We start from the raw sequence: 13,989 nt of genomic DNA on the forward strand, positions 1-13,989 counted from the left end.
CGCCCCGCCCGGTGCGCTGGCCGACTGAAGCTTCCAGGTAGCGGCCCACAGAATCTGACCAAGGGTACAACGAGGCAGTCGGCTGCAGCCCACGGTCCCTGGGCGGACTCTTTAAAGAGGGGCGGAGCCACGCGGAAGGAGCGTGGGGTGAGGTCACGTGGTTGGTGACACGTGTGGGGCACGAGGGGAAAAGCTAGCGAGCTTCGTTGTTGGAGTGGACATCATGTGACATATCTTCACCCTGGGGGCTTGTGCCTGGGGATTCAGGGAGGGAATTGCACGTGGTAAGACCTGGGGTTAGGCCAGGGTTTAGGGGAGAGGGTAGGTGTGGCATTCCTGTCTCAGGTGCTCTCATCTCAATGACCAACTTTAGGATTCCTAGATCCGAGTTCTAACCACTCCCCTCTCTGATTACTCTAGTAGAAGCGACTCATTTGCTCTGCAACTCAGCCCCTCCCCCTTGCCCTTCCCAACTTGCCAGCAGTCAGAGACCTCTAGGTTCACAGCCTCTTTCCTTGCAGCTCCAGACATCCTGAGCCCAGCTACCCCCAGCTCAGTGCAGCCATGAGTGGGGAGGTGAAGGTGACAGGGCAGAACCAGGAGCAATTTCTGCTTCTGGCCAAGTCTGCCAAGGGGGCAGCGCTGGCCACACTCATCCATCAGGTGCTGGAGGCCCCAGGTGTCTACGTGTTTGGGGAACTGCTGGATATGCCCAACGTTAGAGAGGTGGGTTCATAGCCTGGATAGCTCACAGCAAAGCTTGTAAGGTTAATTTTGCAGCTGTATAACCGTTCAGTTGAATAAGAATATGACCATGATTAACTGGTAGCTTGCAAAAGTAAGTAAGCAAGTAAACGTCTGAGATTCCCTTTAGATATAAGAGATCTGTGAAATCCAGTATTTTTACACTTTTAAACAAAAGAGCATTCCTATTCAGAATGTTGCTTTTGTTATGTGCCCTCAAATCGGACCGACTCATAGTCCTTGGGTTTCCAAGGCAGGATTGCCCCAACTTCCTTCCCAGGAGTGGCTGGTGGGTTTGAACCGCCAGCCTTCTGGTTAGTAGTCAAGTGCCTTAGGCACTATGCTACCAGAGCTCCCAAAAACCACACCTCAACTGACTGCATCGGACTCCTAGCGAGCCCTCCCCAAGGAGGACGGAGTTGAGAAAGAGACGGCCAAGTCTATGCGCCGCAGAGTGGCTGGTGGTCTCTGCGAGCGACTGCCTTAAGCCATCTTCCAGGGCTCCTAGTTAGAATAGGAGACCTGAATTCTAGCCTGTCTCCACCAGTGTAATATCCCTTGGTAATTACAACACTTTGGTCAGATCAGTTACTTTACGGCTTCAATTTTCTCTTTTGAAAATGTAGGTGATATTGCCCCTTCACTGTTACTGTGGGAATCGAGTGAGGTTATGGGAAAGTGTAAAGCCTGATACAAATGGGAAGAGTGGACATATTAAATTAGCATGCCCTGTTCTCCCTTCTTTATACCATATGTTATTTATTTAAGGTAGGTAAGGTAGAAGGTGTCTTTTCTCCCAAAGACATGGTAAACTGCCAGGAACAAAGCAGAAGAAACTTCACACAGAAGTAGCAGAGTTAAGAGTTTAAAGAGTGAGTGTTGCCAAGATATATGGCACCATCCAAGTTCTGAAATGCTATGGCAGTGGGCCACCAGAGCTAGGTTTTTGCAGGCCTATAGTTGAGTCAATGGATTTAACCAATTTCGATGACTCTATGGTACAAAGAAACTGTTGCCTTCTTTTCCTGTTTTTCTCAGCTGTGGAAGAAGTAGGTATTGAGTGCCTTCTTAGCACTCTGCTAGTCGTCTAGGAACACCAGAAAAGTACAAGACACAGTGCTTACCCTTCTGAAGCTTACAGTCCAATTGAAGAGATGGGATTAATAGATAAAAATCTATAAGTCACTCATTTAGCGAGTATTTATTGAGCTATCCAACTACATGCATAGCTCTGCTAGATTTTGAGTGGAATACCAGAGTCTGGGTCTATAATCTTACTGACAAGAAAGGTATTGTTAGGTAACCACCTTAGGTGGAGATTGTTTGATGAAGTACAAGAATGACTGATCAGTGATAGGAGGAGAGAAATGGGGAGGCTGGACTAGGTGCTGCAGGCATCCCGGTGAAGTGAGTCTGAAGCAGAAGCCACAAATTCAGATGCCTGCCTAGGCCATGCAGCTGTCAGAGGTGAGAGAGGCAGGAGAGTCTTTGGTGAATTGAGGAGTACAGTCAACTGTTGAAAGACACGCATAGTCAGAAATATTAAGTATACTCTGAGGGCCAAACAACACAGTTTGTAATGTCTGGTGTATGTCTGACAGGTAATAGGCATCCTTAATATTTTTAGCCCTGAATATAGGGTAGGAATTGGATGGTGGATCTAGGAAAAGGGCATTGTGGGTTGGGCAAATAGCATAAACAGGCCTGAGAGGAAATGAGCCCTTCCTATGGGAATGTGGTCAAAGAAACAAAGAATTCCTTTTAGTGAGTGGGAGAGCATTGGAGTGGAGAGAAGACCAGAAAGTAGAACTTAAAACAGGGTAAGACTGAGAGGGTGGAGAGGGAACCCCTTCCTGTCACCACTTCTCTTCCCTCATATTCTTGCAGCTGGCTGAGAGTGACTTTGCTTCCACATTTCGGCTGCTCACGGTGTTTGCTTACGGGACATATGCTGACTACCTAGGTAACCAGATGGATGAATTGGAACTTTGGAGTAGTAGTGGAGATGGGAGAAGGTCAATTTCTGGAGGAACTTAGTTGGAAGAAATTCTTGGGATATCCCATTTGATTGGATCTCCTAGTTGCACAGGGTCAGGGTCTAGACCTGGATTGGCATAAAAAAACTGGGAAAAAAAAAAAAGCAGGGCATGGAGGTTCGGATTTCCCACAAACTGAAATCAGGATTACTTGCACTTTGTCCTTTTCTCCTAGCTGAAGCCCGGAGTCTTCCCCCACTCACAGAGGCCCAAAAGAATAAACTTCGACACCTATCAGTTGTCACCCTGGCTGCCAAAGTCAAGGTGAGTGGCAGTCCCCCAGCCCTAAGCCACAGAGATCTGGAGCATTCTTCTGTATGCTCCTCCACAGGGGCCATTGGCAGGGAGTTTGCACTGGAACAGTCTTTGACCCAACTGTTGCTGCTTCCTGCCCGTCTCCTAAGGTCTGTATCTAAAGTCCTTTACCTGCAGCTTCTTAGGCTAAACTAAGAATTTTCTGTCTTATTTTTCAATCAATTTAAGTACTAAGTAAAACTTCATTTGTGTTTTTTCGTCAAAATAGCAACCAGGATGTTCACTGTGTTGTTCAGAATTACCCATTTCTGACTCTCATATACTGCTGGTGGGACTGTAAAATGGTACAACCACTGTGGAAATTGGTATGGCAATTCCTTCAAAAGTTAGAACTAGAAATACCATTTCACCCAGGAATCTCATTACTAGGTATATATCCTAAAGAAGTAAGAAGCAGGACATGAATAGATACATGGACACCTGTGTCCATCACAGCACTATGCACAATAGCAAAGAGATGGAAACAACCTAAGTGCCCATAAACCAAGAAAGGGATAACAAAACTGTGGTGCATACACACAGTGGAATACTATGCAACCCTAAAGAATAATGTGGAATCTGCAAAACACTGCATAATGTGATGAACTTGGAGGACATTATGCTGAGTGAAATAAGTCAATCACAGAAGGACAAATATTAGTTCACTATTGTAAAGAGTCAAGGAAAGGTTTATACATGGTAGGAAACTTTGTTGGTTACCAGGGAAGGGAGAAAAACAAAACCAAACATACTGCTGTCGAGTTGGATCCAACTCATAGCGACCCCTTGGGTTTCCAAGGTGGTATCACTATGGAAGTAGATTGCCCAGCCTTCCTTCTGAGGAGTGGCTGGTGGGTTTGAACCACCAGCCTTCTGGTTAGCAGTCTAATGTCTTAGGCACTATGCCACTTAGATAGGTTGGGGGGGAATATATGTGTATGTATCTATACACCAAAGATTATTAGTTGTTACCAGGGGTAAGGGGGAGGGGAAAAGGGGAAGCTTTTGTTTGTGGGGCATTGAGTTTATGCTAATGGTGGTAGAATATTTTGGAAAAGGATAGTAATAATGGTGGCACAACATGAAAAACGTCATCAACATCCCTGAGCTGTAAATGTGAAAGTTGTTAGGTTGGCGAACGTCTTGTGTATGTTTTCATTGCAATAAAAGTAAAAAAAAAAAAAAAATTACCCCCTTCCTACTATGTAATGTCCCATGAGAACAAAGCCTCAGAACAGGGCATTCTCTTCTGATGAAGTGCTAGGCTTCTGTTTGTTAGAATGAAAACAGATTATTGTGAGATGCCTCAAACTTGGGATGCCACTTTGGAATTAGGTAGAGTATAAATGATAAACAGTAGCTCTAGACCTTTCCCGCTTCCTTATACCCATTATGTCAAGCTGATCTTGACCAAAGGTGGTGTGATATACTGAGCTGTGACTGAAGGGATGACACCCAGGCAGATGTCACTTTCTCCCCCTGTAGTATGGCAGCTGGAGATGGCAGGGGAGCATAAGCTTTGTATTTTGTTTTTTGATATTGTCCTTCTCGTGATGTTATTTGGGAATGGGGGTGCAAACAGAACCAGCTTTTTAAAGGAAATGATTTACGAATAAGAGAAGGTGGGTCTGGGCAGGACTGGAAGGAAAAGGATTGTTGGAGTCCCCTCTCTGCTGTGGAACCTCACGAACTCTGGCCTGACTTCTCTGGTTTCCAGTGCATCCCATATGCAGTGTTGCTGGAGGCCCTTGCCCTCCGTAACGTGCGGCAACTAGAGGATCTGGTGATCGAGGCCGTGTATGCTGACGTGCTTCGTGGCTCCCTGGACCAGCGCAATCAGCGGCTGGAGGTTGATTACAGTATTGGGCGGGACATCCAGCGCCAGGACCTAAATGCCATTGCCCGAACCCTGCAGGAGTGGTGAGACCTATTCCTGGCACTGTCCCTTTTCTTCTTACTCCCAGAAGGAGAGAGGTGCTTCAGAGGGGGCTGGGCTGCAGAAGTGGCACCCAGTAGGATAAAGGTAAATGAGCTCCTTCCTCCAAAGGCTTCAGAGGTAGGGGAGAGTGGAAGAGGGCCTAGGAGGTAGAGTCTTTGATGTAGTAACTGGGGAAAAGAAGTGGGAGGTGGTCCCTTTTAGAGGATCCTAATTAGAGGTTGATCACCTATCCTAGGCTGGATTCAACCCATGGGTCTGTAACCACCACTGTCCATGGACTGTGGGCCTCTCACACTTCTGTTCTTCTCTTGGTATCCCTGTCTAACTTCAGTGTTTTTATTCATGAGTACACCTCCTCTTTTTTTCTTTAGCATTTCTAACCCCATTTTGTTTTCAGTTTTTACTCTCATCTTGCATTATCACTACAGGCACTATCTTATCCCTCTGTGATTCTACCTGAAAGTCCATCTTGTTACTGGAGGTAGTGTTGCAGGTGGTTTCCAGGTGCCCTGGTAAGGGTTCCTAACTCAGGCAATGGCTTGGATGACAGGATCTAGGGTTCTTGAGTCTATCTTCCATGAGTTTATGATGATAACTGAATTTATGATCACAGCCCTCTTCTGCTGACACTTCTCATCTCTTCCAATCCCCACAGGTGTGTAGGATGTGAGGTTGTGCTGTCAGGCATCGAGGAGCAAGTGAGCCGTGCCAACCAGCACAAGGAGCAGCAGCTGGGCCTAAAGCAGCAGATTGAGAGTGAGGTGAGCAAGCAGGAGAGCAAGAAAGTCACTCTAAGCGGGGCCAGCTGTTTTGTGCCAGAGGGTTTGAATAGTGTCTGTAGCAGAGAGACAAGTGGGCAGGGACTGTCAGGTTGTGGAATCTTTCTTGCTATTACCCATTCCTTTCTTCTGGTAGGTTGCCAACCTTAAGAAAACCATTAAAGTTACAACGGCAGCAGCCGCTGCAGCTACATCTCAGGACCCTGAGCAACACCTGACTGAGCTGAGGGAACCAGCTCCTGGCACCAACCAGCGCCAGCCCAGCAAGAAAGCCTCAAAGGGCAAAGGGTGAGCCAGTGGGATAGGAGCTGCTTGCTTCTTGGGTGCTTGGCTTTTAGTTCAGGGACCTGGCTGCCCTCACTTCCCTTAGTCATTTGCATGGGTTTAGGAAGTGGGGGAGCCTTTGTGGGTCATGGAGTTCCCTGCATCCTCTCTCTCTCTTCTTACCAGGCTTCGAGGGAGTGCCAAGATTTGGTCCAAGTCAAACTGAAGGGACTCTTCGTATCTTCCCTGGGGTTATGGGGCCCCAGCTGCCTGCCTGCCCCTTAGGAGTCCTCAAAGAGCCTTCCTGTGCCCCTGGCCAGCTGATAATCCTAAATTCATGACCTTTCACCTCCCTTCTCTTCCCCACTCCCAAACATAGATCATACCTCTCTAGGGAGGAAATGAATACAGGTCGTGTTTATGTTGGTACTTTTTGCATTCTGTGACTTTCTCATGTGTTCCCATTTTCCCCACCCTCTCCCTGCCATGCCTCTCCCATCTTTAAGAGATCAGCCTCTGTCCCTGTCTATTACATCCACCATTGAGTAGGTGGTAGCTTCTTGTCCAACATAACCCACAAGTGTTTTTCTCCTACTAACCCTAACCTTGCATGCCTGATCCCCAATTCCTACTCACTACTCCTGGCCTATTTGGGCAGCATTTGGAGAGCCATAGGGCCCCACCTGTGTTCCCACCATGAGAGCTCTGGGAGCCAGTTTGCCATTCAAGAAGTCACTGGACACTTTCATCTTAGAATCCTATCACACTACAATTGTTTCCTTTCTTCTCTCTTTCCCTTGGGCCCTGGGAGTGCTGCTGCTTCGATGTTCTGGAGCCCAAGAAGGACAGCTGTTTCCTTAGAGTTGAGAGATGGTTTTTTCTTGGCCCTGGCTATTTTAGAAAGCCTGATAGCAATCCTGGAAGGATTTATATTTCTTTTTGTGAGTTTGGTGGGGAACGGGAGGGGATATAGATTGTATTAAAAAAAGGATATATACATATATCTATATGTAACATGACATAGAAATAAATCTATGAGACATCTATCTACAAACATGCCCTGAGCTGGCTATCTTCTGTGTGATATTTGTGGATGGGAGGAAGAGTCATTCCCAGTCCACTTTAAAACAAAACCCTGGAAAAAAGGAGAGACCACATACTGCTTGCTCAGTCCTAGCTTAGGAGCCAGGAGGCCTAGGTCCTGGGCTGTGTGATTTTGGACAGGTTGCTCAGTATCTCATCATCCATCCATCCATTCATTCATTCATTAGCAATGAATTTTACTGAGTACCAACATGATAGGCACTGACTATGCAAAATGGTGGTCACTGCTCCTTCTCTCAAGGAACTTCAATTCAGCTTGTTTCCTTCTACCTCTCACTGAATTATAAGGGGAAGAGTTAATGGTAAACATAAGTTTTAACATCTAAATCATACAGAACTGTCTGATTTGAAGCAAGAGGCAGCAGTCATTCTCTTGCCGTCTGTGTAAGGCAAAGCTTTCCGAGCAGTGTGCTGAGAGGAGTGGTCTTTTGGCCCATACTGCTGTAAACCAGGCAAGCTCTAGTGTAAGGGGAGAGTTGAGAGTTGAGCCACCAAATGTGTATGAAGCAGCTGTCTCTTGAGGGTCCCACTGTGTACTGGGCTGTGCTAGATCTCCCAAGGTGGAAATTTAGGAGAGACCGTACTTCATCAGTCCTAAATGTATGAGTCATGGAAATAAAAAGTAGGGAGTGGGTTCTTGGCTTTTGATTAAAAGGAGGCTGTGTGAGTTTGTGGGCAATAGAGACTTGTTGGGACTGGTTACAGTGAGCCCAGTTTCTGGAGTTGACACTCTTGGCTTTTGCTCTTAGCTTTAATCTCCAAAACCAAACCAAACTCACTGCTATCGAGTGGGTTCCAACTCAGCTATCCCCTTTGTGTTTCCAAGGCTGTAGATCTTTACAGAAGCAGACTGGCTCATCTTCCACACAGCGGCTGGTGGGTTCAAACCACTGACCTTTGGTTTAGCAGCCAAATGCCTTAACTATACCACCAGAGCTCCTTAGCTTTGCCATAGACATACTCATTTGCCCTGTGCCATCTTGATTCTCAGCCTCAACCTCTGAAATTCTTCCGTACCCTCCAGTGTATAGAAGTTGCTAATTCCTGATGCTTTGAGCCTTCCCCCACCTATACCCTAGTTTTCCTTTTAAACTTCTTTTCCAGTAAGCTTGGAGGAGAAATCACTGTTCCCAGCTAGTGATCCTGTAACTTCCTAGACCTGTCTAATTCCAGTTTTTAGCGAGTGGTTCTAAAATCTAGTGTGGGCTGCTTTCACACTGCCTGGCTTCACACCTGAAAGGAGGGGGGAGGCATTCATATCCTTATGGACATACCAGTGCAGGTTGTCTGTCTTTGATTTACAAAGAGGGGGTTCTTGACTACAAAGGCCATACTCACACACATGGTAGTTCTCACTCTAGAGCAATCTTAGATGACCTTGGGGCTTGACCACTAGGATAACTTGCTTCTGTGAAAGTTCATAGTTCATGCACATGAATGGGTGACACTTAAAATGTTAAAATTTTAAGTAAAAATGGTAATTGGACTGGTACACATCTTCAAGCACAAGAAGAACAGAGACAATGAAATTGTATTATAGATGAATAAGAAATTCCTTATTTAGGTGAATCCACCCATACAGATGGATAGAAGGGATTTTAGAGGGTTATGTTAGCAACAGTTTCTGTGGGTAAGGAATCCAGGCATGGATTAGGTAAGGCTTCTGCTTTGGGGTCTCATAAGGCTACAGTCAAGTTTTTAGCTAGGGCCAAAATCATTTCAGGGTTAAAATGGGGAAGGATTTGCTTCCAAGCTCGCTTAATGATTGTCAGCAGGATTCATTACTTCATAGGGGGTTGGATTGAGGGCCTCATTTCTGTGCTGTTGGCCAGAGGCTGTGCAGCTGGCTGTCTCCATCAGAGCAAGAGCTAGAGAGAACAGCAGCAAGTCAAAAGTCATAGTCTTTTGCAACCTAGTCACAGATGTGACATCCCGTCACTTTTACCATATGAGAAGCAAGTCACCAGGTCTGGCTTACACTGAAAGGGGGTGGGGGGAACCACAAGGATGTAACTACCAAGTGGCAGGGATCATTAGAACCTGTGTCAGAAGTTTCCTACCACAAACTGTTACTGTAGGCTACTAGCATCATAATCATCCAGGGGGCATATTCATGGACTCCACTCTAGTTCTTATCAAGTTAGAATAACCAGGAAGTGTGGATAGCAAATTTGTCTTCATGACTCGCTTCTGAACTGTGAAACCCACTGTCAATTGAGTTGATCCTGACTCATAGTGACTCTATAGGAGAGAGTAGAACTTCCTCATAGGGTTTCCAAAGTTGTAAATCTTTACAGAAGCAGACTGCCTCATTTTTCTCCAGAACATCTGGTGGGTTTGAACAGCTGAACTTTTTGGTTAATAGCCAAAAGCTTTTAACGACTGTGCCACCAGAACGCTTTCTGAACTGTGAGCACCAGCTATATAAGATACTTCCCCAGATCAGTTTCAACTTGGAACAACTGAAAAGGCTTTTCCTGCAGAGCCTTGGGAAACAGGTAATAGGGCCATATGACAGAAGATGAGCAATGTCAAAACCTTGAGTACAATTCAAGAGAGCAAGAGAAAGGACTTGTCCTGGCCTTTGAGGTTCTTCTTAAGTACATGGTTATATAATTAAGAGTATGATAAGTGTTCTGAAGTACGGAGTGACATGAAGGCATACAATAGAGGATCTAACCTTGCTTGAAAGTCAGGAAATTTTCTAATGACTTGACCTTTAAGTCAAAACTAGAAGCTCAGATAGGAGTGTGATACAGAGGAGGGAGGATAAATATCTTGGGTGCGAGGAATAGTGGGGTGAAGGCCTGGAGGCAGAAAGATGTTATACTGGACCCTACTGTCTGTTGTATGTAAGGTGCCAGCAAGTAATTCTGACACACAGCGACCCCACGTAGAACAGAATGAAACACTGCCTTATGCTGCACCATCCTCAGAATTGTTGCTAGGATTGAGCCCATTGTTGCAGTCATTGTGTCAATCCATCTCATTAAGGGTCTTCTCCGTTTTCACTGACCCTCATCTTTATCAAACATAATACCCTTCTCCAGGGACTGGTCCCTCCTGATTATATGACAAAGTCTCGCCATCCTTGCTTTTAAAGAACATTCTGACTGTACTTCCAAGACATGTTTGTTCTGGAAGTCATAGTATATTCAATATTCTTTGCCAACAGCATACTTCAAATACATCAGTTTTTCTTCAGTCTTCCTTATTCGTTGTCCACCTTTTGTGTGCCTTCAAGGTGACTGAAATGGCTTGGATCAGGTGCACTTTAGTCTTCGAAGTGGCATTTTTGCTCATTAACACTAAAGTGGTCTTTTGCAGCAGATTTGTCCAGTGCAGTACATCATCCAGTTTCTTGACTAGTGCCTCCATGGGCATTGAGGATGGATCCAAATAAAATGAAATCCTTAACAACTTCAATTTCTTTTCCATTTATCATGATGTTATTTATTGGTCCAGTTGTGAGGATTTTTGTTTTCTTTATGTTGAGGTGTAATCCATACTGAAGGCTGGAGTCTTTGATCTTTGTCAGTAAGTGCTTCAGGTCTTCTTCACTTTCAGCAAGCAATGTTGTATCATCTCATATCCTGGATTGTTAATGAGCCTTCCTCCAATCCTGATGCTACATTTTTCTTCATATAGTCCAGCTTTTCAGATTAGTTGCTTAGTATACAGATTAAGTCTGGTGAAAGGATACAGCCCTGATGCACACCTTTCCTGATTTTAAGCCATGCAATATCCGTTTGTTTTGTTTGAACAACTGCCTCTTGGTCTATGTACAGGTTTGTCATTAGGACAAGTAAGTGTTTTGGAATTCCCAGTCTCCCCAATATTATCCATAATTTTTTATAATCCATATAGTTAAATGCCTTTGCATAGTCAATAGAACACAGGTAAACATCTTTCTGGTATTCTCTCTCAGCCAGGATCCATCTAATATCAACAATAATATCCCTCATTCCCTATCTTCTTCTGAATCTGACTTGAATTTCTGGCAGTTTCCTATGTACTGCTACAACCATTTTTAAATTATTTTTAGCAAAATTTTACTGGCATGTGATATTAATATTGTTTGATAGTTTTCACATTCTGTTGGGTCATTTCTTGGGAATGGGCACAGATATGGACCTCTTCTAGTCAGTTGGCCAGGTAGCTGTCTTCTTAATTTCTTGGCATAAATGGGTGAGTGCCTCCAGCATTGCACCTGTCTATTTAAATATCTCAGTGGGTATGCCATCAATTCCTGGAGTCTTGTTTATTGACAATGCTTTCAGTGCACATTGGACTTCTTCATTCAATATCATCAGTTCCTGATCACATGCTACCTCCTGAAATGGTTGAATGTCGACCAATTTTTGGTACAGTGACTCTGTGTATTCTTTCCGTATTCTTTTGATGCTTCCTGCATCATTTAATATTTTGCCCATAGAATCCTTCAGTATTGTCCCTTGAGGCTTTAATTTCTTCTTCAGTTCTTGCAGCTTGAGAAATAGCAATCGTGTTCTTCCCTTTTGATTTTCTTACTCCAACTCTATGCACATTTAATTGTGATATGTTACTTTGTTTTCTCCCTTTCAAATCATCCTTTGAAATCTTCTGTTCAGCTCTTTTATGTCATTTCTTTAATTTGCTTTAGCTACTCTTTATTCAAGTGGAAGTATCAGTCTCTTCTGTTTTTTTCTTTCTTTCCTGTTTTTTTAATGACCTTTTGCTGTCTTCATGTATGCTGTCCTTGATGTCTTCCCTCAACTCATCTGGTCTTTGGTTATTGGTGTTCATTGCATAAATCTGTTCTTCAGATGGTCTCTAAATTCAGGTGGGATATACTCAAGGTTGTATTTTGGCTTTCATGGACTTGTTTTAATTTTTTTCAGCTTCATTTTGAACTTGCATATGAGCAGTTGAAAGTCTGACCCTGGCTTTGTTCTGACATGATATCGAGCTTCTTCATGATCTCCTCTGACAAATGTAGTCAGTTCGATTACTAGGTATTCATGAGGTTCTCACATATAGTCACCATTGTTGGAAAAAAGTATTTGTAATGAATAAGTTGTTGGTCTTCCAAAATTCCATCATGTCATTTCTATCACCAAGGCCATATTTTCTAACTAAAGTTGTTTCTAACTGTTGCATTCTAATCACTACTAATTATCAATGCATCTTTTATTTTATTTTATGTTTTTATTGTGATTTGGGTGAAAATTTACAGAGCAAATTCACTTTCCATGCAACAGTTCACATATACTTTGTCTCATGACATTGACTACAATTTACCCCAATGCAACAGCTCCCCTCCCACTTCCTCCCAATAGTTACCTCTGCTCTGTGTCCATGCCTCCATGCACTCCTGCCCCCTGAGCTGTCTTCCTGTGCATAAACAGCTCTTCTTTCTCCTATGATTGTTCTCTCCAAGGAGTGTATCTATCTCAGGTAAATGTTCAATTCATTCGCCTGTCTTTTGTTTGACTGGAAGCCACAAGTGTGGGTTCAGTTCCAGACCTGAAGGGCAGCTAGGGGCCATAGTCTCAGTGGTTCCACCAGGCTCTATCAGACCAGCAAACCTGGTCCGCTTTTTTATTTCCAAATGATTTTGAGTTTTGTTCTACATTGTTCTTCTCTATCCAGGATCTCCTACATAGATCCCCCTCTGAGTGGTTGACAGTGGTAGCCGGGCACCATCTAGTTCTTCTGGTCTCATAGTCATATAGGCTGGGGATTGCATAGTGTACTAATCGCTAGGACTTATTCTTTCCATGAATCTTTGGTTTTCTTCATTCTTCTTTCCTCTATACGAGGAGAGACTCATCGTTGCATCTAGATGGCTGCTTGCAAGCTTTTAAGATTCCAGTCACTACTCACCTAAGTAGGAGATGGAACAATATTTTGTATAGTATGTTATGCCAATTGAGCTAGATGTCCCCTGCGACTATGGTCCCGAGCCCACTGGTTCAACTACTTGGTCCCTCTGGGTAGCTGGCTGTGACGAAGAAGTGACTACAACCTTGTCCCTTGTCAGCTCTACTATATACCTGGGAATTCAGATCATACAAATATACTTATAGGACCATTGTCTGCCAACCTATACATGGTCCTGGATACACTCCCCACTTCACAGACATACCTAATAGTTCAGCCTGTCCACCCATCTATCCACCCATATACCCATGTTTGCCTTCACTGACAACACAGTACTTTATGTGCAAAAGAGTTCATCTTTGTTGTCTGTACCTCCCATGTGCCTCTCTATGTCTTCCTATTCCTCAATGCCACCATGTTGATCACTCTCATTTGGTACATTACCCTTCTCTTCACCCAAGTCAAAACTTATCTCTGCCTATCTAACAGTGTTCCCTCCCCTCCCCTCCCACCCCTGGTAAGCAACAAAGAAAATTTCCTTCCATAGATAAACCTTTCCCTGACTTTTACAATAATGGACTAATACAATATTTGTCCTTCTGTGATTGACTTATTTCACTCAGCATAATGTCCTCCAAGTCCATCCACATTAGGCGGTGTTTTGCAGATTCTACGTTATTCTTTAGGGTTGCATAGTATTGCGTTGTGTGTATGTACCATAGTTTGATTATCCATTCCTCAGCTGATGGACACCTAGGTTGTTTCCATCTTTTGGCTATTATAAATAGTGCTGCAATGAACATGGGTGTGCATGTCTGTTCTTGTTATGGCTCTCACTTCTTTAGGATATATACCTAGTAATGGAATGGCTGGGTCAAATTGTATTTCTAATTCCAACTTTTGAAGGAATCGCCATACTGCTTTCCACAGTGCTTGTACCATTTTACAGTCCCACCAGCAGTGTATG

At 44.1% G+C, this 13,989-nt stretch overlaps 1 protein-coding gene across 1 annotated transcript; it reads left to right on the forward strand.

Annotated features, from left to right (window-relative positions):
* Nucleotides 1-564: 564 nt before the first annotated feature.
* Nucleotides 565-6,282, forward strand: COPS7A (COP9 signalosome subunit 7A). The gene is made up of 7 exons (XM_007937117.2): nt 565-726; nt 2,632-2,707; nt 2,956-3,044; nt 4,792-4,994; nt 5,669-5,774; nt 5,929-6,080; nt 6,243-6,282. Exons 1-7 carry the CDS (start codon nt 565-567, stop codon nt 6,280-6,282), a joined length of 828 nt encoding a protein of 275 aa, XP_007935308.1.
* Nucleotides 6,283-13,989: the final 7,707 nt, after the last annotated feature.

Source organism: Orycteropus afer, unplaced genomic scaffold (genome assembly GCF_000298275.1).
Source record: "Orycteropus afer afer isolate SDZICR_OR568_19922 unplaced genomic scaffold, OryAfe1.0 scaffold00040, whole genome shotgun sequence".
Taxonomy (NCBI): domain Eukaryota; kingdom Metazoa; phylum Chordata; class Mammalia; order Tubulidentata; family Orycteropodidae; genus Orycteropus; species Orycteropus afer.